At 47.7% G+C, this 26,118-nt stretch overlaps 4 protein-coding genes and 1 pseudogene across 4 annotated transcripts; all 5 read right to left on the bottom strand.

Moving 5' to 3' along the window:
- Window positions 1–4,681: 4,681 nt before the first annotated feature.
- On the bottom strand, window positions 4,682–5,987 carry LOC149353298 (uncharacterized). The gene has a single exon (XM_089577312.1). The coding sequence runs from the start codon at window positions 5,958–5,960 to the stop codon at window positions 4,743–4,745; it is 1,218 nt and encodes a 405-aa protein (XP_089433438.1). The 5' UTR covers window positions 5,961–5,987; the 3' UTR covers window positions 4,682–4,742.
- A 1,767-nt stretch (window positions 5,988–7,754) lies between these two features.
- On the bottom strand, window positions 7,755–8,701 carry LOC149353297 (SAP30-binding protein-like). The gene has a single exon (XM_089575792.1). It carries the CDS (start codon window positions 8,637–8,639, stop codon window positions 7,755–7,757), a length of 885 nt encoding a protein of 294 aa, XP_089431918.1. The 5' UTR covers window positions 8,640–8,701.
- Window positions 8,702–14,677: 5,976 nt separating this feature from the next.
- LOC149353296 (uncharacterized) lies at window positions 14,678–15,980 on the bottom strand. Its single transcript, XM_089577311.1, has one exon. The coding sequence runs from the start codon at window positions 15,951–15,953 to the stop codon at window positions 14,736–14,738; it is 1,218 nt and encodes a 405-aa protein (XP_089433437.1). The 5' UTR covers window positions 15,954–15,980; the 3' UTR covers window positions 14,678–14,735.
- Window positions 15,981–17,753: 1,773 nt separating this feature from the next.
- Window positions 17,754–18,638, bottom strand: LOC149353295 (SAP30-binding protein-like). Its single transcript, XM_089575791.1, has one exon. The coding sequence runs from the start codon at window positions 18,636–18,638 to the stop codon at window positions 17,754–17,756; it is 885 nt and encodes a 294-aa protein (XP_089431917.1).
- Window positions 18,639–21,362: 2,724 nt separating this feature from the next.
- Window positions 21,363–25,801, bottom strand: LOC149353294 (SAP30-binding protein-like; annotated as a pseudogene).
- Between the last annotated feature and the right edge of the window lie 317 nt (window positions 25,802–26,118).

Here is a 26,118-nt window from a genome sequence, read left to right as displayed (position 1 = left end):
GCTTGGCCATTGTATCTCGCAACATGCAATGTATATGGACTGTTAAAATAAAGCGAGCCCTCTTTCCCGTCTTGGGAACCTAAGTATGGTGGTGTTGCTGCTCGTGTGGCCGGCACAGCCGTAGGCGACAGAGTAAGAATTTAATAAAAAAGGCAGGATGGAATGGTTCCATTGTACCAGCCCTACATTGCTTCAGATGCTTTAATCCAACTGCGTAAAAACGATTGAATTAAAACCCAAAAACTGAGAACAAAAAAAGGTTGCTCCGAACAGAACGCCAGTTCACCTGCAAGGTCCACGCTGCCTGCACCACCGCTCCGGGAGCATGTGCCACCTCCGGACACGTCACCTCTTCGGCGCAGTGCTCGTTCGCGGAAGCCTCCTGGGCAGAGGCAGAGCGACTAAGCAACATGTTTATTCGGCATGCTGGGCCGTACAGATTAAGAGACACGCACGAGCGATCTGCTCGCTGACTTCTTAACAAGTGCTACGCTCCCCCTCTCCGCGTTGCCATTCACACACGTCACAGCATCACGTGACACTACATACCAATCGCGCACAATGCGATCACATGATACTTCAATCCCTTCCCCCCTAACTGTTTTACACCAGCTCTATGGGGTATAACGATCAGAAGGCTTCCGAGAACGAGCACTGCGCCGAAGAGGTGGCGTGTCCGGAGGTGGCACATGCTCCCGGAGCGGTGGTGCAGGCAGCGTGGACCTTGCAGGTGAGCTGGCGTTCTGTCCCGGCAACGTAGATGCTTGGGCAGGCTGTGGTGCTGAGGAATCCTGTGGCTCAGACGTATCTAAGGAAGGAATCTTAGTAGACGACTCTTCCGGTACAGAATCAGGCACTGAACTAGGCACAGAAGGATACACAGTTGGCCCGGATTCAACACTTTGAAAGGAACACGGACGTAGGTTATCAGAATGCACAAACCTCTGTTCCTGCCCTATTCTAACATTGTAGGTGGATGCACTGCACCGCTGTTTTACAACGCCTCGCAACCACTTTTCCTCCCCTGGACGTAGTCCTTGCACGAGCACATGGTCGCCTTCCTCAAATGATCTCCATGACCGCCCTCTCTCGTTAGCCTTCTCTTTCGTCTGGTAGAACCTGTCGTCCATACGTTTTTCCAAGTTCGGTTGGAGAAAGGTCAGGCGTGTGCGCGGCTTCCATGACAGAAACAATTCCGCGGGTGTCAGCCCCGTGGTTGCGGTTGGTGTGTTTCGGTACGTGAACAGAAATTGGTCAACCCGATGTTGCAAGTTTTTCTTGATCCCTGTTCTTCTCTCGTCGAGAACCTGTCGCAAAAGGTACCGCTTAATGGTCTGTACGTACCACTCTGCGCTTCCATTTGATGCGGGGTGGTACGGTGGCGTCCTGGTATGCCGCACCCCATTCCTACGGAGAAATTCTGCGAAATTCTTGGCACAGAACTGTGGACCATTGTCCGTAACTACTTCTTCCGGCAGGCCGTAGGACGCAAAGACACTCCGCAGCTTTTCGATGGTCTTCTCGGTAGAGGTGGATGGCATGACGAACACTTCTGTCCACTTGGAATGCACATCCACTAGGACTAGGAGCCATTGGTTACCGGTAAAAGCAAAGTCCAGATGGATTCTTTGCCATCTGTGAGTTGGCCAACCCCAAGTTAGCAGTGGAATACGTGGCGGAGCATTTTGTGTTAACTGACACGTGTCACAGCTTTTCACAATATGCTCAATGTCCTCCGTGAGCTGAGGCCACCACACAAAGCTACGGGCGAGCATTTTCATGCGCGTCATCCCGGGGTGTCCTTCGTGCAAAAGATGCAACACCTGTTTGCGCAACCCACGAGGTATAATCACTCGATTTCCCCATGTAACACACTGCTGATCTACAGATAGCTCATGTTGGCGAATGAAATAAGGCATTAGGTCATCATCTTTAACATGCGGCGGCCAACCACTCATCGTATAACACAGTACTTTCGACAATACTCTGTCAGTTCGAGTGCACTTCTGAATTTCAACAGCAGACAATGGCACTTCATCAACAACTGAAAAGAAATGTGCATAATCAGAGACATCATTGCGATTTGCAAGTGGTAACCGTGAAAAACCGTCAGCATTTCCCACCTCTCGACCTTTGCGGTAAACCCAACGATAATCGTACGCTGCAAGCAGTAAAGCCCAGCGTTGCATGCGGGCTGCTCTCATCACTGGTACGGGCTTACCACGAGCGAGCAAGCCTACCAATGGCTGATGGTCGGAGTAAATCTCAAAGCGATGCCCGAACAGATATTTGTGGAACTTTTTCAGCCCAAAAACAACAGCCAAGGCTTCTTTTTCGATGTGAGCATACCCCTGCTCTGCTTTACTTAACGTTCTGGAAGCATATGCAATTGGCCTTTCGTTGCTTCCAATCTTATGAAAAAGAATGGCTCCTACGCCGTAAGCCGAAGCGTCGCACACTAGTCCTATCGGCTTTTTCTGGTCGTAGTATGTCAGCACATTGCTTTGTGTCAACCAGCTCTTACTGCGTTGAAATGCTTGCTCAGCTTCCTGTGACCACTGAAATCCCTTTTCTTTTTTTAGAGCATTGTACAGAGGCTTAAGCTTAGCTGACATGTTCGGTACAAACTTCCCGTAGAAGTTAATCAAGCCCAGGTAAGCTCGCAACTGTGCCGCATTCTTTGGACTTGGTGCCTCTTTTATCGATTTCACCTTTTCATCTGATGGCCGAACGCCCTTGTCGTCCAGAATGTGGCCTAGGTAAGAGACAGACGTCTGAAAGAATTTACACTTTTCCTTTTGCAATCGTATGCCTCTTTCTAGAAAACGAGCCAACACCCTTTCCACTCGATGAAAACATTCGTCAAATGTAGAACCCGCGATAAGTACATATTTTAGAACATATAATTCATAAACATATATTAGGTTTCTTGGAACAGCACAAAGTACTTACCGATTTTCAGCATGGTTTCAGGCGTGGGTTTTCCACAAGTACACAGTTAGTTGAAACTGTGCATGACTTTGCTCAGTCGATTAACCAGGGAAAACAAACAGACGCAATATTCATGGATTTCCGTAAAGCATTCGATAAGGTGTCACATAACAAACTAATTCATAAATTAAGTTATTACATTAAAAACGAGAGGATACTTGCATGGATTAAAGCTTATCTCTCGAACAGATGTCAGTTCGTCACTCTGAACAATATTTCTTCTAGCAGTGTCCGGGTTATGTCTGGCGTCCCCCAGGGATCTGTTTTGGGACCACTCTTATTTCTTTTGTTTATTAATGACATTGTGGCAGATCTTTCAGTTCGCGTGAGGCTGTACGCGGATGACTGTATCCTGTATCAAATGGTGTCTTCAGTTGACGACCAGGTGCGTCTAAATAATGACCTAGCGAAGGTGGTTGCGTGGTGCAACAAATGGCAGATGTGCATTAATTTTGAAAAAAACCGTGTTCATGAAAATTGCAAACAAGAAAATGCCTCTTCATTTTGTGTACGGTACTAACAGCATATCATTATTAGAAGTGACAGAGTATAAATATTTGGGCCTATGGATTACTAACAACCTTTCGTGGTCAAAACACATAGACGCTGTAGAAGCAAACTCAATGCGGAAACTATTTTTCTTGAGGCGCTCCCTAAAGTCATCCCCACCTAGTGTTCGTCTATTGGCGTACAATTCCCTCATCCGTCCGTTACTAGAATATGCCGTAATCATTTGGGACCCTTTCACGTTAACAAACATTCAGAAATTAGAGCGAATACAGCATAAAGTAGCTAGATTTGTTTTTAACTCATATGGCCGTGCATCTGTAAGTGAGCTCGTGAGGCGAAGTGGGTTACCCCCCGTCACTGAGCGCAATCGTGTTTGTCGATTAAAGTTTTTTTTCCAGCTTATAAAAGGACATTATAAAGTTGATACCTCTAATTATTTTTCTTACTCCTCAGGTTATAACACGAGACAAAGGCATGCACTAACAATCACCCCTTTGAACGCGCGAAATAACTGCTTTAAGTATTCTTTTTTTTCCTAGGACAATTACTGATTGGAACAAACTTAATAGCGAGACTGTTAATCAAAATTCTTTACTTCTGTTTGAAAAGTGCCTGTAAATGTTGTGAATTTGTGTGTTTATATGCTTGTATTTTGTTTTGTCCCACCCTGCTATGATCTGTACAAGATCGCAGTATCTATAAACAAATAAATAAAAAATCCAAATAGCAGCTTACCCGCTCAAGCCCTTTTAACACATCATCCATAACAGACTGGAAAATAGCAGGTGCACTTGTAATGCCATAGGGCAAGCGCGTGTACTTGAATAGCCCCAGGTGTGTATTAACAACCACCATTGATTGTGCCTCCGGATGCAGTTCCAGCTGCTGATACGCTGTCGACAAATCAAGCACTGTGAAATACTTGCATCCTGACAACTTTGCAAACAAATCTTCCATCACGGGAAGCGGATAATGGTCAGTTCGCAGGCACGGATTCAATGTAACCTTGAAGTCCCCACACACTCTGACCTTGTTGTTCGCCTTAGGCACAACAACTAGGGGCGTCGCCCAGTCGCTTTTCTGTACAGGGACTAACACTCCCCTGTTCACAAGAGACTGCAATTCAAGTGACACGGCTTCCCTCAAAGAAATGGCACCTGTCGCGCCTTGCAAAATACGGGGTTGCTCCCCTCCTTCAAAACCAGCCTGACTGGACTACCTTTGATCAGCCCCAGAGTGGGCTAGAACACCTTTACGTACTTCTCAAGTAGCGCCGCAACTTTGTCTAAACACACGCCATGCACACTTGACCAGTCTAGCTTAAGAGCCTCCAGCCAGTCACGCCCTAGCAACGCAATGTCGCTATTGTTGTGGGTTTTAACAATAATGAGCGGAAGTTGCTTGCACTGACCATTATGTTCGACTGGAACCGTCAACTTCCCTGTGACTGTTAGCGGCGACCCACCGTATGTCCTCAGCTTTATGTGGCAAGGCTCTTTAGGTAGACTGGGCCAGAATTTCCTGTATAGCGTTTCTGGCACAAAGGAAACAGACGCACCCGTGTCTATTTGCATGGTAACATTCTTCTTGGCTACCTTAAGGCAGATTTCATAATTCCCTGGGCGTTCCGCACAAGCATAGACATTGTACAACAACACTTCGTCACAATCCACGTCCTCCACAGCTACCGAATTAGCCGCGTCTCTAGACTTGAACTTGCACATTTTCGCCAAGTGTCCGTAACGCTTGCATGCACGACAACGATACTTGCGAAATTTGCAGTTCGATGCTTCGTGCGCTGAGCCACACCGGAAACAGTCCGGCGATTCAGACACTCGGTCCCTTGCTAGTCCTGCACCGGATGAACGCTGCTGCTGGCGTTTCCCACCGCCTGGCTTATGACGTACGGCGTCGACTGTACCATGCGTCCCTGTCGGTTGAAATTCCCGACTTTCCTTCCGCGCTAGCTCGATGCTTTTCGCAACGTCGCAGGCGTCCGAAAACGTCAACTTGCTTCTCTTCAGCAACTCAGCTTGCGTCGCGCTGTCGCAGAGGCCCACTACAAAGCGGTCTCGAAGAGCCTCATCGAGGAATTCTCCGAATTCGCATGAAGCTGCCAATCGCCTCAACTCCACTGCATATGCTGCTATGGACTCTCCCTGATGCTGGTACCGCCGATTAAACTTCAATCGTTCTACGATGACCATGGGCTTCGGTGTGAAATGACTTCGCAGCACTTCTACGAGTTCCGTATAAGTCTTGTCCTCTGGCGTTTTAGGCTCTAGCAATGTCTTCAGCGTCTTGTAAGCCCTCTTGCCTATTGCCGTAATAAACATCGAGACCTTGAGGTCGTCGCTCACCTGGGTGGCCTTCAGGAAGTGCTCGAACCTTTCCAAGTAGGAGCCAAAGTCCTCGTCTCCGTCCTCGACGAACTGGTCGAAACTTCCAAGCGTTGCCATCCCTGTGCCTCGCCCGAACGCTCTCCACGAACGCCGGTGCTTCCACGAACGCCGGTGCTTGCACGAACGCCGCGATGAGTTTCACGCAGTCCCGCAGGATCACGAACGCCGCGATGCGTTTTACGTAGTCCAGCAGGATCACGAACGCCGCGATGCGTTTCACGTAGTCCAGCGGGATCCCATCCTCGTCGCCAATTATGTTGTAGCCGCGGCGAACGAAGCAGAGGCAGAGCGACTAAGCAACATGTTTATTCGGCATGCTGGGCCGTACAGATTAAGAGACACGCACGAGCGATCTGCTCGCTGACTTCTTAACAAGTGCTACGCTCCCCCTCTCCGCGTTGCCATTCACACACGTCACAGCATCACGTGACACTACATACCAATCGCGCACAATGCGATCACATGATACTTCACTCCGAAAACACATTTCAATGAAAAGTAAGTGATTCTTCTTCTTTTTCATCTGCAAACAGCATTAGGGTTCTGCAATTATTTTTGAAGACAAGCTTGATTAATAACATTGCTTTATATGGTTTAATCAAACTGCTTACAAACGATTGAATTAAAGCCCAAAAACTGAGAGCACGAAGAGGTTGCTCCGAATTTCAATGAAAAGTAAATGCTTCTTCTTTTTTATCTGCAAGTAGCATTTGGAGTCTGCAATTATTTTCGAAGACAAGCTTGATTAATAACATTCACGAACATGCTTGAGCTTAACATAATAATAATAATAATAATAATAATAATAATAATAATAATAATAATAATAATAATAATAATAATAATAATAATAATAATAATAATAATAATAATAATAATAATAATAATAATAATAATAATAACAATAATAATAATAATAATAATAATAATAGTAATAATAACAATTTTTTGTTCCTTTGAAGGTCCCATTTTGGACAATACATGAAGGGGGTGGGTATGCAGGGTTGACAAGTTGTCATACATAAAAAAAAATACTGGCACCATAGGTAATAGCTTCGGAATTTTTCTTACTTCTTTTTACGTAAGCAGAATGACAGCCGCTCAGCTTTGCTTCAGATTATGGGGGACAACACGGCTGACTTAAGATGACTTGATTTGAGTGTATGTCTTATGTGTTTGCAGTGCATGGCTGGGTTGTCCTTTCTGTAATCTTTCGGCCGGAGGAAACGGCTGTTAGGGGATTCGAGGACTATGTGACGAGCGAAGACACCCTATGTACACCAGCACCCCGTACCACATGTATTTCTGCTATAGGTCACCAGTGCACGGAGGACATGTCTGATGAACATTTGAAGCTAAATCCTTTAGCACCCACGTGCTTCCTATGATGGTTCAGCCACTATTTCCCACATTCCTGTTAAATTTTGTTTATTAAATTACATATGACAGGATCCCGAATGGTCGCAAGCGCCAGGACCATAAAATAATGACGTACTGTGGATGTTGAGAAAGCTCTAACAAACGTTTCCGCAAGGCTACCTCCATTTATATTGCCTTGAACCAACTGAGGAGACAATCGACCCGATGGACGTGAGCAAGACACAGGGTAAAATAGTTTATATGACAAGCGTTATCATCTGAAGGGCGCACCTAAGGGCGTTCCCAAGTGAGAGATGAAAGCTGGTGTGGTGTTAGCACCGATCAATTCTGTCGCAAGATTACGATGCAGTAAAACGGTGATTATGAGAGCGACGCAAGTGAAGTCGCCGGTGAGTAAGGGATGCGAAAAAGTCCAGTGGAAGCCTTTATTCAATCGTACAGAACAGTGTAGAGGCCACTCTCCTGAGCAGCTCACCGGCGGCCATGCGTCTTGCTTTTACAGGGCTGTTTCTTGACAGTGGACGGCTTCTTGTTCAGCGTGCCGAGAGCCGAGATTGCAGTTGACTTGGACGTGCCCGCGAACGCGATCGGAGCTCCTAAGGCAGTAGTCGCAGTGGACATGGGCCTCGGGATTCCCTGGAAGGGCTGCCGCTCAACGACGTCCCACTTGCTCTTGGTATGCTTGGGGTCCTTGCTGACGCCCGTGAGGAACTCCACCTTGGTCTTCTTCTCGCGTTGGCGCCTCTCCATCTCCTCCTTCTGGCACCGCGACAGTTCCTCGTAGTACGACTCAGGGCCCCAGCTGCTCTGATCGGACGTCTCTGGAGGGTAGTTGGTGCCAAATTCGTCAATGTCACAGAACGAGACCAGCTTCTCGTACATGCTCGGGTTCCGGAAGTCCTTGCGCATCTGCATGGAAGCGTTCATGTCTACTCCTGTGCGAACCTTGCGCTCGTAGAGGCGCGCAATCTTCTGCTGCAACGCCGTCGCACAGCGTCCAGGAGGCTCCGGCGGCAAAACGATTTCATTCTGCGACAAGCCCTGCAGCCGGCGGTGGAAGGATACAGGAGACTCGGGCCGCGTCCGAACTGTCTGGCTGTGCTCACCGTCCTCCGACTCCTGAGGCTGATCATCCATACTGTCGTCGTCTCCAGTCTCCGCGTCGTCGTCTTCGACTCCGTACGAGACGAGCGGTGCTCCGGCCTGCGAGCCGCTCTCAATGCTCAGGGCATCGGGTTCCGCAGGCAAAGGCGTCTCAGTATTCTGGGGCTCTGGTTCTAACTCCTCGTCCGAATCGGTGTATGTCTCGACCAGCGATTCCAGTGCTGTAGCCTTCGTCAAGGAATCGCTGTTCATGGTGCGGCAGGAGGCAGCCAGACTTTGCAGGGAAGTATTACTCACGGGCAGATCACGTAGGTAGTCACGTAGCAGCAAAAGCAATCCAAGCTCAATCAATGTACCGTCGTGCCCAAGTCGCGGCCAAAGAACACGCTACGCCACTAACACGTCAGCATTCTAGATTCCGTTCTGGATTGGCTTGCCTAGCAGCTTTACGCGTCGGCACAAACCTGCATTTGAGGCTCCCTCTATTCGTCTGCATGGGAGAGATAGCTATATTTCAGGCACGCATTCGAGCTGCCGTTAATTGAACTCGCTGAGCGGGCGACTCTCGGCGATTGGTTAGGACACGATGATGAGGGAAGGAGTAGAAAAAATCGCAAATGAACAAAAACAACTCTCACGTAGTGCCTGCATAAGTTGTAATACAGAAAACTGTTCTGATATAGTCGCATATTTTTTCTTTACCGTTACATAGCGGCTATGAATTTTTTTCAGAGAAATAGATACTGTAAGGTTACCAGGACCAAACCTCAGTGAAAGGTGCTTTTTAGGAAGGCAATTTTTTAAGCATCGATAAGCGGTATCGAGGAAAAAGAAGATGCAGGTTGCAGGAAAAGGAAGATGCAGAGAAGAAAATGGAGGTTTAAAATGTTCACCGCATGCAGCCGCATTCTCATATAGCACAGAACTGCGCAACTTTTGTTTTCCAGTCATTCCTCACCAATTGAAAGGTAAGCATGGCTGAAATGGCTGAACGCAGAATTATTTTAGAACTCAAACATAACACTAGATGATGCGCACTTATATGCGTTTTTGTTTTGGATACAACGGTGCGTCACAGTTGAATTATTTACTGGAATAATTGCGCAATTCCACATTTTCTGGCCCGCGAGAGTATGTCTGTTTTTTTTCCTGTTTTTCATCTCTTGGATAAAAAAAACTGTTATACTGAAATTTTTGGCTTGTTTTCTTTTTTCCTGCCCTGCCACCACTAGCCATAAAAGAGGATAGCAGAGAACTGCGCGGAAATCGACATCTCCTGCCATCGCAAAAAATGTATCAGCCACTAGTGCCAGTGGATTATCAGCCAGGGCACGTCCCATAGGTGACTAGCATGGACCGGGAAGATACTGGCATAGCAGCGAGCGAGCTAGCGCTATTGTCCACAGAATGTGAAGCTCTGGGCTCCAGCTTATCAGCAAATCCACATGATAGTGATCCATGATGCCCATTTGCACAAGTGGGACTACTACGTCCCTCAAGGACATGTTGTCCACGTCGCTAATTGATGCAACATGATTATTTCAGACAAGTGGTCTGAACAGAGAGTGGAAGACATTCCAAAGGAAGTGGGATGTAGAGGAGCCTGCGCTTGGCCATTGTATCTCGCAACATGCAATGTATATGGACTGTTAAAATAAAGCGAGCCCTCTTTCCCGTCTTGGGAACCTAAGTATGGTGGTGTTGCTGCTCGTGTGGCCGGCACAGCCGTAGGCGACAGAGTAAGAATTTAATAAAAAAGGCAGGATGGAATGGTTCCATTGTACCAGCCCTACATTGCTTCAGATGCTTTAATCCAACTGCGTAAAAACGATTGAATTAAAACCCAAAAACTGAGAACAAAAAAAGGTTGCTCCGAACAGAACGCCAGTTCACCTGCAAGGTCCACGCTGCCTGCACCACCGCTCCGGGAGCATGTGCCACCTCCGGACACGTCACCTCTTCGGCGCAGTGCTCGTTCGCGGAAGCCTCCTGGGCAGAGGCAGAGCGACTAAGCAACATGTTTATTCGGCATGCTGGGCCGTACAGATTAAGAGACACGCACGAGCGATCTGCTCGCTGACTTCTTAACAAGTGCTACGCTCCCCCTCTCCGCGTTGCCATTCACACACGTCACAGCATCACGTGACACTACATACCAATCGCGCACAATGCGATCACATGATACTTCATTCCCTTCCCCCCTAACTGTTTTACACCAGCTCTATGGGGTATAACGATCAGGAGGCTTCCGAGAACGAGCACTGCGCCGAAGAGGTGGCGTGTCCGGAGGTGGCACATGCTCCCGGAGCGGTGGTGCAGGCAGCGTGGACCTTGCAGGTGAGCTGGCGTTCTGTCCCGGCAACGTAGATGCTTGGGCAGGCTGTGGTGCTGAGGAATCCTGTGGCTCAGACGTATCTAAGGAAGGAATCTTAGTAGACGACTCTTCCGGTACAGAATCAGGCACTGAACTAGGCACAGAAGGATACACAGTTGGCCCGGATTCAACACTTTGAAAGGAACACGGACGTAGGTTATCAGAATGCACAAACCTCTGTTCCTGCCCTATTCTAACATTGTAGGTGGATGCACTGCACCGCTGTTTTACAACGCCTCGCAACCACTTTTCCTCCCCTGGACGTAGTCCTTGACGAGCACATGGTCGCCTTCCTCAAATGATCTCCATGACCGCCCTCTCTCGTTAGCCTTCTCTTTCGTCTGGTAGAACCTGTCGTCCATACGTTTTTCCAAGTTCGGTTGGAGAAAGGTCAGGCGTGTGCGCGGCTTCCATGACAGAAACAATTCCGCGGGTGTCAGCCCCGTGGTTGCGGTTGGTGTGTTTCGGTACGTGAACAGAAATTGGTCAACCCGATGTTGCAAGTTTTTCTTGATCCCTGTTCTTCTCTCGTCGAGAACCTGTCGCAAAAGGTACCGCTTAATGGTCTGTACGTACCGCTCTGCGCTTCCATTTGATGCGGGGTGGTACGGTGGCGTCCTGGTATGCCGCACCCCATTCCTACGGAGAAAGTCTGCGAAATTCTTGGCACAGAACTGTGGACCATTGTCCGTAACTACTTCTTCCGGCAGGCCGTAGGACGCAAAGACACTCCGCAGCTTTTCGATGGTCTTCTCGGTAGAGGTGGATGGCATGACGAACACTTCTGTCCACTTGAAATGCACATCCACTAGGACTAGGAGCCATTGGTTACCGGTAAAAGCAAAGTCCAGATGGATTCTTTGCCATCTGTGAGTTGGCCAACCCCAAGTTAGCAGTGGAATACGTGGCGGAGCATTTTGTGTTAACTGACACGTGTCACAGCTTTTCACAATATGCTCAATGTCCTCCGTGAGCTGAGGCCACCACACAAAGCTACGGGCGAGCATTTTCATGCGCGTCATCCCGGGGTGTCCTTCGTGCAAAAAATGCAACACCTGTTTGCGCAACCCACGAGGTATAATCACTCGATTTCCCCATGTAACACACTGCTGATCTACAGATAGCTCATGTTGGCGAATGAAATAAGGCATTAGGTCATCATCTTTAACATGCGGCGGCCAACCACTCATCGTATAACACAGTACTTTCGACAATACTCTGTCAGTTCGAGTGCACTTCTGAATTTCAACAGCAGACAATGGCACTTCATCAACAACTGAAAAGAAATGTGCATAATCAGAGACATCATTGCGATTTGCAAGTGGTAACCGTGAAAAACCGTCAGCATTTCCCACCTCTCGACCTTTGCGGTAAACCCAACGATAATCGTACGCTGCAAGCAGTAAAGCCCAGCGTTGCATGCGGGCTGCTCTCATCACTGGTACGGGCTTACCACGAGCGAGCAAGCCTACCAATGGCTGATGGTCGGAGTAAATCTCAAAGCGATGCCCGAACAGATATTTGTGGAACTTTTTCAGCCCAAAAACAACAGCCAAGGCTTCTTTTTCGATGTGAGCATACCCCTGCTCTGCTTTACTTAACGTTCTGGAAGCATATGCAATTGGCCTTTCGTTGCTTCCAATCTTATGAAAAAGAATGGCTCCTACGCCGTAAGCCGAAGCGTCGCACACTAGTCCTATCGGCTTTTTCTGGTCGTAGTATGTCAGCACATTGCTTTGTGTCAACCAGCTCTTACTGCGTTGAAATGCTTGCTCAGCTTCCTGTGACCACTGAAATCCCTTTTCTTTTTTTAGAGCATTGTACAGAGGCTTAAGCTTAGCTGACATGTTCGGTACAAACTTCCCGTAGAAGTTAATCAAGCCCAGGTAAGCTCGCAACTGTGCCGCATTCTTTGGACTTGGTGCCTCTTTTATCGATTTCACCTTTTCATCTGATGGCCGAACGCCCTTGTCGTCCAGAATGTGGCCTAGGTAAGAGACAGACGTCTGAAAGAATTTACACTTTTCCTTTTGCAATCGTATGCCTCTTTCTAGAAAACGAGCCAACACCCTTTCCACTCGATGTAAACATTCGTCAAATGTAGAACCCGCGATAAGTACATATTTTAGAACATATAATTCATAAACATATATTAGGTTTCTTGGAACAGCACAAAGTACTTACCGATTTTCAGCATGGTTTCAGGCGTGGGTTTTCCACAAGTACACAGTTAGTTGAAACTGTGCATGACTTTGCTCAGTCGATTAACCAGGGAAAACAAACAGACGCAATATTCATGGATTTCCGTAAAGCATTCGATAAGGTGTCACATAACAAACTAATTCATAAATTAAGTTATTACATTAAAAACGAGAGGATACTTGCATGGATTAAAGCTTATCTCTCGAACAGATGTCAGTTCGTCACTCTGAACAATATTTCTTCTAGCAGTGTCCGGGTTATGTCTGGCGTCCCCCAGGGATCTGTTTTGGGACCACTCTTATTTCTTTTGTTTATTAATGACATTGTGGCAGATCTTTCAGTTCGCGTGAGGCTGTACGCGGATGACTGTATCCTGTATCAAATGGTGTCTTCAGTTGACAACCAGGTGCGTCTAAATAATGACCTAGCGAAGGTGGTTGCGTGGTGCAACAAATGGCAGATGTGCATTAATTTTGAAAAAAACCGTGTTCATGAAAATTGCAAACAAGAAAATGCCTCTTCATTTTGTGTACGGTACTAACAGCATATCATTATTAGAAGTGACAGAGTATAAATATTTGGGCCTATGGATTACTAACAACCTTTCGTGGTCAAAACACATAGACGCTGTAGAAGCAAACTCAATGCGGAAACTATTTTTCTTGAGGCGCTCCCTAAAGTCATCCCCACCTAGTGTTTGTCTATTGGCGTACAATTCCCTCATCCGTCCGTTACTAGAATATGCCGTAATCATTTGGGACCCTTTCACGTTAACAAACATTCAGAAATTAGAGCGAATACAGCATAAAGTAGCTAGATTTGTTTTTAACTCATATGGCCGTGCATCTGTAAGTGAGCTCGTGAGGCGAAGTGGGTTACCCCCCGTCACTGAGCGCAATCGTGTTTGTCGATTAAAGTTTTTTTTCCAGCTTATAAAAGGACATTATAAAGTTGATACCTCTAATTATTTTTCTTACTCCTCAGGTTATAACACGAGACAAAGGCATGCACTAACAATCACCCCTTTGAACGCGCGAAATAACTGCTTTAAATATTCTTTTTTTTCCTAGGACAATTACTGATTGGAACAAACTTAATAGCGAGACTGTTAATCAAAATTCTTTACTTCTGTTTGAAAAGTGCCTGTAAATGTTGTGAATTTGTGTGTTTATATGCTTGTATTTTGTTTTGTCCCACCCTGCTATGATCTGTACAAGATCGCAGTATCTATAAACAAATAAATAAAAAATCCAAATAGCAGCTTACCCGCTCAAGCCCTTTTAACACATCATCCATAACAGACTGGAAAATAGCAGGTGCACTTGTAATGCCATAGGGCAAGCGCGTGTACTTGAATAGCCCCAGGTGTGTATTAACAACCACCATTGATTGTGCCTCCGGATGCAGTTCCAGCTGCTGATACGCTGTCGACAAATCAAGCACTGTGAAATACTTGCATCCTGACAACTTTGCAAACAAATCTTCCATCACGGGAAGCGGATAATGGTCAGTTCGCAGGCACGGATTCAATGTAACCTTGAAGTCCCCACACACTCTGACCTTGTTGTTCGCCTTAGGCACAACAACTAGGGGCGTCGCCCAGTCGCTTTTCTGTACAGGGACTAACACTCCCCTGTTCACAAGAGACTGCAATTCAAGTGACACGGCTTCCCTCAAAGAAATGGAACCTGTCGCGCCTTGCAAAATACGGGGTTGCTCCCCTCCTTCAAAACCAGCCTGACTGGACTACCTTTGATCAGCCCCAGAGTGGGCTAGAACACCTTTACGTACTTCTCAAGTAGCGCCGCAACTTTGTCTAAACACACGCCATGCACACTTGACCAGTCTAGCTTAAGAGCCTCCAGCCAGTCACGCCCTAGCAACGCAATGTCGCTATTGTTGTGGGTTTTAACAATAATGAGCGGAAGTTGCTTGCACTGACCATTATGTTCGACTGGAACCGTCAACTTCCCTGTGACTGTTAGCGGCGACCCACCGTATGTCCTCAGCTTTATGTGGCAAGGCTCTTTAGGTAGACTGGGCCAGAATTTCCTGTATAGCGTTTCTGGCACAAAGGAAACAGACGCACCCGTGTCTATTTGCATGGTAACATTCTTCTTGGCTACCTTAAGGCAGATTTCATAATTCCCTGGGCGTTCCGCACAAGCATAGACATTGTACAACAACACTTCGTCACAATCCACGTCCTCCACAGCTACCGAATTAGCCGCGTCTCTAGACTTGAACTTGCACATTTTCGCCAAGTGTCCGTAACGCTTGCATGCACGACAACGATACTTGCGAAATTTGCAGTTCGATGCTTCGTGCGCTGAGCCACACCGGAAACAGTCCGGCGATTCAGACACTCGGTCCCTTGCTAGTCCTGCACCGGATGAACGCTGCTGCTGGCGTTTCCCACCGCCTGGCTTATGACGTACGGCGTCGACTGTACCATGCGTCCCTGTCGGTTGAAATTCCCGACTTTCCTTCCGCGCTAGCTCGATGCTTTTCGCAACGTCGCAGGCGTCCGAAAACGTCAACTTGCTTCTCTTCAGCAACTCAGCTTGCGTCGCGCTGTCGCAGAGGCCCACTACAAAGCGGTCTCGAAGAGCCTCATCGAGGAATTCTCCGAATTCGCATGAAGCTGCCAATCGCCTCAACTCCACTGCATATGCTGCTATGGACTCTCCCTGATGCTGGTACCGCCGATTAAACTTCAATCGTTCTACGATGACCATGGGCTTCGGTGTGAAATGACTTCGCAGCACTTCTACGAGTTCCGTATAAGTCTTGTCCTCTGGCGTTTTAGGCTCTAGCAATGTCTTCAGCGTCTTGTAAGCCCTCTTGCCTATTGCCGTAATAAACATCGAGACCTTGAGGTCGTCGCTCACCTGGGTGGCCTTCAGGAAGTGCTCGAACCTTTCCAAGTAGGAGCCAAAGTCCTCGTCTCCGTCCTCGACGAACTGGTCGAAACTTCCAAGCGTTGCCATCCCTGTGCCTCGCCCGAACGCTCTCCACGAACGCCGGTGCTTCCACGAACGCCGGTGCTTGCACGAACGCCGCGATGAGTTTCACGCAGTCCCGCAGGATCACGAACGCCGCGATGCGTTTTACGTAGTCCAGCAGGATCACGAACGCCGCGATGCGTTTCACGTAGTCCAGCGGGATCCCATCCTCGTCGCCAATTATGTTGTAGCCGCGGCGAACGAAGCAGAGGCAGAGCGACTAAGCAACATGTTTATTCGGCATGCTGGGCCGTACAGATTAAGAGACACGCACGAGCGATCTGCTCGCTGACTTCTTAACAAGTGCTACGCTCCCCCTCTCCGCGTTGCCATTCACACACGTCACAGCATCACGTGACACTACATACCAATCGCGCACAATGCGATCACATGATACTTCACTCCGAAAACACATTTCAATGAAAAGTAAGTGATTCTTCTTCTTTTTCATCTGCAAACAGCATTAGGGTTCTGCAATTATTTTTGAAGACAAGCTTGATTAATAACATTGCTTTATATGGTTTAATCAAACTGCTTACAAACGATTGAATTAAAGCCCAAAAACTGAGAGCACGAAGAGGTTGCTCCGAATTTCAATGAAAAGTAAATGCTTCTTCTTTTTTATCTGCAAGTAGCATTTGGAGTCTGCAATTATTTTCGAAGACAAGCTTGATTAATAACATTCACGAACATGCTTGAGCTTAACATAATAATAATAATAATAATAATAATAATAATAATAATAATAATAATAATAATAATAATAATAATAATAATAATAATAATAATAATAATAATAATAATAATAATAATAATAATAATAATAATAATAATAATAACAATAATAATAATAATAATAATAATAGTAATAATAACAATTTTTTGTTCCTTTGAAGGTCCCATTTTGGACAATACATGAAGGGGGTGGGTATGCAGGGTTGACAAGTTGTCATACATAAAAAAAAATACTGGCACCATAGGTAATAGCTTCGGAATTTTTCTTACTTCTTTTTACGTAAGCAGAATGACAGCCGCTCAGCTTTGCTTCAGATTATGGGGGACAACACGGCTGACTTAAGATGACTTGATTTGAGTGTATGTCTTATGTGTTTGCAGTGCATGGCTGGGTTGTCCTTTCTGTAATCTTTCGGCCGGAGGAAACGGCTGTTAGGGGATTCGAGGACTATGTGACGAGCGAAGACACCCTATGTACACCAGCACCCCGTACCACATGTATTTCTGCTATAGGTCACCAGTGCACGGAGGACATGTCTGATGAACATTTGAAGCTAAATCCTTTAGCACCCACGTGCTTCCTATGATGGTTCAGCCACTATTTCCCACATTCCTGTTAAATTTTGTTTATTAAATTACATATGACAGGATCCCGAATGGTCGCAAGCGCCAGGACCATAAAATAATGACGTACTGTGGATGTTGAGAAAGCTCTAACAAACGTTTCCGCAAGGCTACCTCCATTTATATTGCCTTGAACCAACTGAGGAGACAATCGACCCGATGGACGTGAGCAAGACACAGGGTAAAATAGTTTATATGACAAGCGTTATCATCTGAAGGGCGCACCTAAGGGCGTTCCCAAGTGAGAGATGAAAGCTGGTGTGGTGTTAGCACCGATCAATTCTGTCGCAAGATTATGATGCAGTAAAACGGTGATTATGAGAGCGACGCAAGTGAAGTCGCCGGTGAGTAAGGGATGCGAAAAAGTCCAGTGGAAGCCTTTATTCAATCGTACAGAACAGTGTAGAGGCCACTCTCCTGAGCAGCTCACCGGCGGCCATGCGTCTTGCTTTTACAGGGCTGTTTCTTGACAGTGGACGGCTTCTTGTTCAGCGTGCCGAGAGCCGAGATTGCAGTTGACTTGGACGTGCCCGCGAACGCGATCGGAGCTCCTAAGGCAGTAGTCGCAGTGGACATGGGCCTCGGGATTCCCTGGAAGGGCTGCCGCTCAACGACGTCCCACTTGCTCTTGGTATGCTTGGGGTCCTTGCTGACGCCCGTGAGGAGCTCCACCTTGGTCTTCTTCTCGCGTTGGCGCCTCTCCATCTCCTCCTTCTGGCACCGCGACAGTTCCTCGTAGTACGACTCAGGGCCCCAGCTGCTCTGATCGGACGTCTCTGGAGGGTAGTTGGTGCCAAACTCGTCAATGTCACAGAACGAGACCAGCTTCTCGTACATGCTCGGGTTCCGGAAGTCCTTGCGCATCTGCATGGAAGCGTTCATGTCTACTCCTGTGCGAACCTTGCGCTCGTAGAGGCGCGCAATCTTCTGCTGCAACCCCGTCGCACAGCGTCCAGGAGGCTCCGGCGGCAAAACGATCTCATTCTGCGACAAGCCCTGCAGCCGGCGGTGGAAGGATACAGGAGACTCGGGCCGCATCCGAACTGCCTGGCTGCTCTCACCGTCCTCCGACTCCTGAGGCTGATCATCCATACTGTCGTCGTCTCCAGTCTCCGCGTCGTCGTCTTCGACTCCGTACGAGACGAGCGGTGCTCCGGCCTGCGAGCCGCTCTCAAAGCTCAGGGCATCGGGTTCCGCAGGCAAAGGCGTCTCAGTATTCTGGGGCTCTGGTTCTAACTCGTCGTCCGAATCGGTGTACGTCTCGACCAGCGATTCCAGTGCTGTAGCCTTCGTCAAGGAAGCGCTGTTCATGGTGCGGCAGGAGGCAGCCAGACTTTCCAGGGAAGTATTACTCACGGGCAGATCACGTAGGTAGTCACGTAGCAGCAAAAGCAATCCAAGCTCAATCAATGTACCGTCGTGCCCAAGTCGCGGCCAAAGAACACGCTACGCCACTAACACGTCAGCATTCTAGATTCCGTTCTGGATTGGCTTGCCTAGCAGCTAAACGCGTCGGCACAAACAGCATTTGAGGCTCCCACTGATGATGATGATGTCCTCAGGCTTAATTTATTCCTCTGCATCGCCGGATTAGGTATATTTCAGCCATGGATTCGAGCTGCCGTTAATTGAATTCGCTGGGCGGGCGACCCCTCGGCGGTTGGTTAGGGCATGATGATGAGGGAAGCAGTAAAAAAAAAATCACAAATTAACATAAACAACTCTCATGTAGTGCCTGCATACGTTGTAACACAGGAAACTCTTCTGATCTATTCGTATATTTTTTCTTTACCATCACATAGCGGCCATGTTTTTTTTTTTCAGAGAAATAAATGCTGTAAGGTTACCAACACCAAGCCGGAGTAAAAGAAGTTTTTTAAGAAGGAAGATTTTTAAGCATCGATAATCGGTACCGAGGAAATAGAACATGATTAGAAAATACAGTTTTAAAATGTTGACCGCATGTAGCCGCATTCTCATGTAGAATAGAAGTGCGCAACATTTGTTTTTTAGTCCTTCCTCACCAAGTGAAAGGTAAGCAAGATTGCATTGGCTCAACTCGGAATTATTTTAAAACTCATACATAATACTAAATTTAGCGCGCTTGTATGCGTTTTTATTTTGTATACAACTGTGCGTACCAGTTTGATTATTTACTGGAATAATTGTTCAATACCACATTTACGGGCTAGCTAGACAGTGTCTGTTTTTTGTTCCTGTTTTTCATCCCTCGAAAAAAAAAACTGTTTTTTTACTGCAATCCGCGGCTTGTTTTTTTTTTCGAGCCCTACCATCACTAGCCATAACGGAGGATAGGAGAAACTGCGCAGAATTCGACATCTCCTGCCGGCGCAAAAAACGTATCAGCCACAAGTGCCAGTGGATTATCAGCCAGGTCAAGTCCCATAGGAGACTAGCATAGACCGGGAAGACTCTGGCATAGCAACGAGTGAGCTAGCGCTATTGTCCACAGAATGTGAAGCTCTGGACCCCATCTCATCAGCAAATCCACTTGATAGCGATCCATGATGCCCATTTGCACGAGTGGGACTAATATGTCCCCCAAGAACACGGTGTCCACGTCGCAAATTGATGTATCATGATTATTCCTGACAAGTGGTCTGAACAGAGAGTGGTCGGCTTTCCAAAGGTAGGGGGATGTAGAGGAGCCTGCGCTTGGCCATCGCAGTTGGCAGCATAGAAGCTATATGCACTGTGAAAATAAAGCGATTCTCTTTCCTATCTTGGGAACCTGCGTGTGGTGGTGTTGCTGCTCGTGTGGCCGGCACAGCCGTAGGCGACAGAGCAAGAATTTAATAGAAGAGGGAGGATGGAATCGTTCCATTATAGCAGCCATAAATTGGTTTAGATGCTTTTATCCAAGTGCTTACAAACGATTTGATGAAAACCCAAAAACTAAGAGCACAAGGAGGTTGCTCCGAAAACACATTTCAATGAAAAGTAAATGGTTCTTCTTTTTTGTGTGCAAGTAGCCTTAGGGGTCTGCATTTATTTTCGAGGACAAGCTTGATTCATAGCATTCACGACCATGGCTGAGCTTAACATCATCATCATCATCATAATAATTTTTTGTTCCCTTGAAGGTCACGTTTGGGACAATACATAAAGGAGGGGAGGGGCGGAGACAGGGTTGACAAATAGTCATATATACAAAAAAAAATACTGGCACGAAAGGTAATAGCTTCGGAATTCAAGAGAGATAATGCTGCTGCATTTTTCTAGCTTACTTCTTTTTACGTAAGCAGAGTGATAGCCGCTGAGTCTTGCATCATATTATGGGGGACAGAACTGCTGGCTTAAGATGACTTGATTTGAGTCTATGTCTTATGTGTTTAAAGTGCATGCATGGCTGGGTTGTGCTTGCTGTAATCTTTCGGCCAGAGGAAACGGCTGTTTGGAGATTCGAGGTCATGTGACGAGCGAAGGCAACCTACCTGCACGAGCACCCCGTCCCACATGTATTTCTGGTATAGGTCATCAGTGCGCAGAGGACATGTTTGAAGGACATCTCAGGGTAAATCCTTTATCACCCACGTGCTTCCTATGATGGTTCCGCCACTATTTCCCACATTCCTGTTAAATTTTGTTTAATTAAATTGTAGTTTCTGACAGGATCTCGAATGGTCACAGTCGTCAGGAGCATAAAATAACGACGTACTGTGGATGTTAAGAAAGCTCTTACAAACGTTTCCGCAACGCTACCTCCATTTATATTGCCATGAACCAACTGAGGAGACAATCGACCCGATGGACTTGAGCAAGACACAGGGGAAAATAGTTTATATGACAAGCGTTATCATCTGAAGGGCGCCCCTAAGGGCGCTCCCAAGTTAGAGATGAAAGCTGGTGTGGTGTTAGCACCGAACAATTTGGTCGCAAGATTCTGTGGCAGTAAAACGGTGATGACGAGAGAGACGCAAGTGAAGTCGCCGGTGAGTGAGGGATGCGAAAAAGCCCAGTGGAAGCCTTTATTGATTCATACAGAACACTGTAGAGGCCACTCTTCTGCGCCTCTCACCGGCGGCCATGCGTCTTGCTTTTACAGGGCTTCTTGACAGTGGACGGCTTCTTGTTCAGCGTGCCGAAAGCAGAGATGGCAGTTGACTTGGACGTGCCCGCGAACGCGATCGGAGCTCCTAAGGCAGCCCTATTGAAAAATCCGGTATCGCGGCAAACCGGATTTTACCGGAACATATCGGTTTCATACCGGTCCGGTATCACTCTCATACCGGCGAGACCCGTCCGGTTTGATGGCTATACCGGTTCATACCGGTCCGGTATCGATCCCAAACCGGACAGACCGCTCCGGTACGGAGCTCATACCGGACAGTCCATTCCCGGTTCGAAGCTCAAACCGGACAGACCAGTCCGGTACGGAGCTCAAACCGGACAGACTAGTCCGGTACGGAGCTCAAACCGGACATACCAGCCTGTATTCAGAGCGATATGTGCCGCGGTTTTGGTGCTTGGTCTGCAGATTGACTGTTGTACGCCAGCAGATATTTTTTAGGGGAAAGGGCGGGGGGGCAGCGCGCGCATAAGTGCGATAATCAACACATACACGGTTTTGTTGAAAGGGCTAGGAAAAGAAAACGGCTAAGCGTGAGCTTCGCAGTGGCAAAACATGCAGTTTGTGCATGATTTGGTGATTTGAGGGCAACCGCCATATTGCCTTCCCGTGCAGCACCCTGACAAAGTCAGGGCGGCTGTGTGCGGGCACACGGCTAGTATATATCCGCCAGCAGCCTTCGTAAGTCCTGCGCAGATTACTCTGGATTTCACAGTGCAGAACTTCACGACTGGCTGATAAACATGGCGAGCCTCCGGTGACTGCGCCAGAGGCTCCAAAAGGTTTGTTACTGTCGCGTTCATTGCAGCAGCTTTCTTAATGTTCGCTAGCGGCAGTCTGTAGCGACGCATCGATGAAGAAAGAAAATTCTTGGTTTTCGTGCAGGAATTCTTTGCACTTCTTCTTCGTCAAGTGATTGCCCATTGATAACGCAACTTGTCCAAGTGCCATCCCGAGCGGCCCCACCCTTCACTTTATCAGGAAGGCATACTCATCACAAATCGCCCAGAACATTTCTATCGACGAACAAGAAAAGGTTAATTCAACGGAGCCGGCAGCTTGCGGTGTTCCCTTAAGGGCGACGCTTCGTGCTAGCTAGAAGATACAGCGCTCGAGAGGACAAAATAAAAACAAAAACCACCTGTAGAAACCTTACACGATGGTTTGGTTTCTGGGGTTTAACGTCCCAAAGCGACTAAGGCTATGAGAGACGCCGTAGTGGAGGGCTCCGGAAATTTGGACCACCTGGGGTTCTTTAACGTGCACTGACATCGCACAGTACACGGGCCTCTAGAATTTCTCCTCCAAAGAAATTCTAGCCGCCGCGGCCGGGATCGAACCCGCGTCTTTCGGGACAGCAGCCGAGCACCGTAACCGCTGAGCCACCGCGGCGGCCAGAAACCTTACACGAGTAACCCGTCTTTACGCAAATTTTCTAAAACTTTTTTTTTTCTCTCATCGCCGCCTTCTCTGCTTTTCCTGGGTCCATCACAACAAAAAAACCTGCGCATTCCTGGTTTTTCTATCGGGCTTTGTTCCTTCCCCTTGGGCTCCTCTGTGTCTGTCAACCCACGACCGAACATTTTAAGCCGCCCTCCCGACCACCCTCCCCGCGACTTCCATGAAGTGGCGAGGAGGTTCCGATTCTGCTTGTTCACTCTCCCCGGCCGCTTCGCGGTGACTTTTTGCAAAAGTGCCCCCCCCGCCTTTCCTGCGTTTGTTTGGAACAGGTTTTTACTTCTCTCCTGCGGCTGGGTTGAGTGTCAAGCGATGAAGGTAGCTGGGAAAACACGCTGGCACTCGCTCGTTGGCGTTGAATTTGTGTTATACAATTTTTTGCGCCTTTCTTCGTGTTGCCTTGATCAATCCATGATCAAAGATGACATCGCCTTTCATGCGTGCGTCCAGTGCAAATATGGTGGAACCCTATCATCCTTGTCTCAGTGATGAATGACTTCGCTCCGAAAGACGTGAGTGGTGAACATTTGACCGGTGGAGGCCGGTGGTGAACATTTGACCGGTGGAAGGCGGATTTTATGACGGCGACGTCGTGCTGCTGGGACGTAAGTACGCATTTTAAATCACTCTGTTCTTTAAGTACTGCCTCCGTCTCGGTTATATGCTCGGCGTCAACAGAAACGTTCTAACTGTTCAGTGTCTTTTTAACTAGAACTTTGTAGACTGCAAAGCGTAGAGGGACGAAATAGCGCAAAATTTTCTTTCAGTTACATACAGAAATTGCTTGTCCTTCATGATAGCACGACTAAAATTAGTTTTATAGTTTGTATTATTCCTTTACAGAGGCACATGGTGTATACGTGCGAGAGCAATCATTGATAAGCGTCCTGAGGGGGAGCGGCTCAAGACCTTGAACAAACATCACGCATCGCATCGATGCTGCGGTATGTGCCGTAAATAATGGAGGATGACTACGCAAGCATCGCAATCGTCTGAGCAACCTGTTTACACACCAGCAATGTTACGACGCAGATTTGCAATACATTATTGATTCAAATATGGAAGGCGGGAGGTGCATTCACGATACTGAGCATTGCCAATGCTCAGGGCCTGGCGTCTTCAGACGCCTGGCTTGTCTGTGGCTTGTCTGGGCCCACGGGGGCCCGCAATTCAGAGCCCCGTTTGTGCTACTGGGGCATGCATTTGTTATTGCATACAGGTCCACCTCGGGAATTGAATTTTTATTCCTTCGGCAACGTGCGCAGCAGTTATGGCGGCACCCAAAGATTCGCGTTTCTGTAAAGGCGCAGCCTTTGGACGACTCCACAACTCCTGGAAAGGGGCGTTACAGGGCAAGCTTGCCATCAGAACCTGAAGTCAGAAGCCTGCACAGTGGGCAGAAAGCCAATGACCCCTGAAAAGCTACAAGCCATTGGCCGTAAGTTGCATGTCACAGTGCTCAATGTATTATGTTGTGTGTCAGTGCGCAATTAAATGATAAGCTGGGGGCATTATGTACTACCAATCATATTTTCTTTTCTGCAGGTGCTTTTGACTACTTCATTGGCCAGCACCCTGTAGAGACCCCAGCGCCGGTAGATCGTCGCAAAGAGTTAAATTATTACCTTAGTGAGCTGGTTCAAGACATGCGGAAAAAATAAACATCTTTTGGAGTTTTTGATGCTTTATAATACTCACCAAGCTACCAATACTTTGGTAAAAGGTGGGAGCAAATAACACAATGGCACATCGACTGCAATGCGAGTTGCTGATAATCGCAGATTACCAGTTTCTGAGGCTCTGTATATTTCAGCATTTGGCATGTACACCTATGGCCCCAGTTTTTGGGCAGATTTAGTCAAAGTGGGATATATTTGAAGCATTTTTTCTGCCTTTGTCCTGTGATACAGGGCCTTCCTGTATAATACGGGCCTAGCCTGTTTAATACAGGACTGTCCTGTATTCCGGTATGAATTTTAAACCGGAACCGCATACCGGGTTATTGTACAGGATTTGCGATACCGGAGTATCCTGTACAAAACAGGAGAGTCCTGTATTATACAGGACTGTCCTGTTTTATACAGGATATTCCAGTAATCCGGTATCGCAAATCCTGTACAATAACCCGGTATGCGGTTCCGGTTTAAAATTCATACCGGATTTTTCAGTAGGGAGTGGTCGCAGTGGACATGGGCCTCGGGATTCCCTGGAAGGGCTGCCGCTCAACGACGTCCCACTTGCTCTTGGTAAGCTTGGGGTCCTTGCTGACGCCCGTGAGGAACTCCACCTTGGTCTTCTTCTCGCGTTGGCGCCTCTCCATCTCCTCCCTCTGGCACCGCGACAGTTCCTCGTAGTACGACTCAGGGCCCCAGCTGCTCTGATCGGACGTCTCTGGAGGGTAGTTGGTGCCAAACTCGTCAATGTCACAGAACGAGACCAGCTTCTCGTACATGCTCGGGTTCCGGAAGTCCTTGCGCATCTGCATCGAAGCGTTCATGTCTACTCCTGTGCGAACCTTGCGCTCGTAGAGGCGCGCAATCTTCTGCTGCAGCGCCGGCGCACAGCGTCCGGGAGGCTCCGGCGGCAAAGCGATTTCGTTCAGCGGCGAGCCCTGCAGCCGGCGGTGGAAAGATACAGGAGACTCGGGCCGCATCGTTACTGCCTGGCTGGGCTCACCGTCCTCCGACTCCTGAGGCTGATCATCCATACTGTCGTCGTCTCCAGTCTCAGCGTCGTTGTCTTCGACTCCGTACGAGACGAGCGGTGCTCCGCCCTGCGAGCCGCTCTCAGTGCTCGGGGCATCGGGTTCCGCAGGCAAAGGCGTCTCATTATTCTGGGGCTCTGGTTCTAAGTCGTCGTCCGAATCTGTGTACGTCTCGACCAGCGAGTCCAAAGCTGTAGCCTTCGTCAAAGAATCGCTGTTCATGGTGCGGCAGGAGGCAGCCAGACTGTAGAGAAATATGACTCACGGGTAGATCACGTAGGTAGTCACGTAGCAGCAAAAGCAATCCAAGCTGAATCAATGTACTGTCGGGCCCATGTCGGAGCCTAAGAACACGCTACGACACTAACACGTCAGCATTCTAGATTCCGTTCTGGATTGGCTTGCCTAGCAGCTGACTCGCGTCGGCAGAAACAGCATTTAAGGGTCCCACTAAGTTATTTATTTCTCTGCATTGCAGGAAGAGCTAATATTTCAGCAAATTAATTATTTTATTTTGTCTATTATGCATTTTATTTAAA

Source organism: Amblyomma mixtum, chromosome 3 (assembly GCF_055824585.1).
Source record: "Amblyomma mixtum isolate Tamu chromosome 3, ASM5582458v1, whole genome shotgun sequence".
In the NCBI taxonomy this organism is placed as follows: domain Eukaryota; kingdom Metazoa; phylum Arthropoda; class Arachnida; order Ixodida; family Ixodidae; genus Amblyomma; species Amblyomma mixtum.
This window is presented reverse-complemented; position numbering and strand designations above follow the sequence as displayed.

Coding starts and splice junctions, on each gene's coding strand:
- LOC149353298 (XM_089577312.1), bottom strand. CDS start 5,960: ATGGCAACGCTTGGAAGTTTCGACCAGTTCGTCGAGGACGGAGACGAG.
- LOC149353297 (XM_089575792.1), bottom strand. CDS start 8,639: ATGAACAGCGATTCCTTGACGAAGGCTACAGCACTGGAATCGCTGGTC.
- LOC149353296 (XM_089577311.1), bottom strand. CDS start 15,953: ATGGCAACGCTTGGAAGTTTCGACCAGTTCGTCGAGGACGGAGACGAG.
- LOC149353295 (XM_089575791.1), bottom strand. CDS start 18,638: ATGAACAGCGCTTCCTTGACGAAGGCTACAGCACTGGAATCGCTGGTC.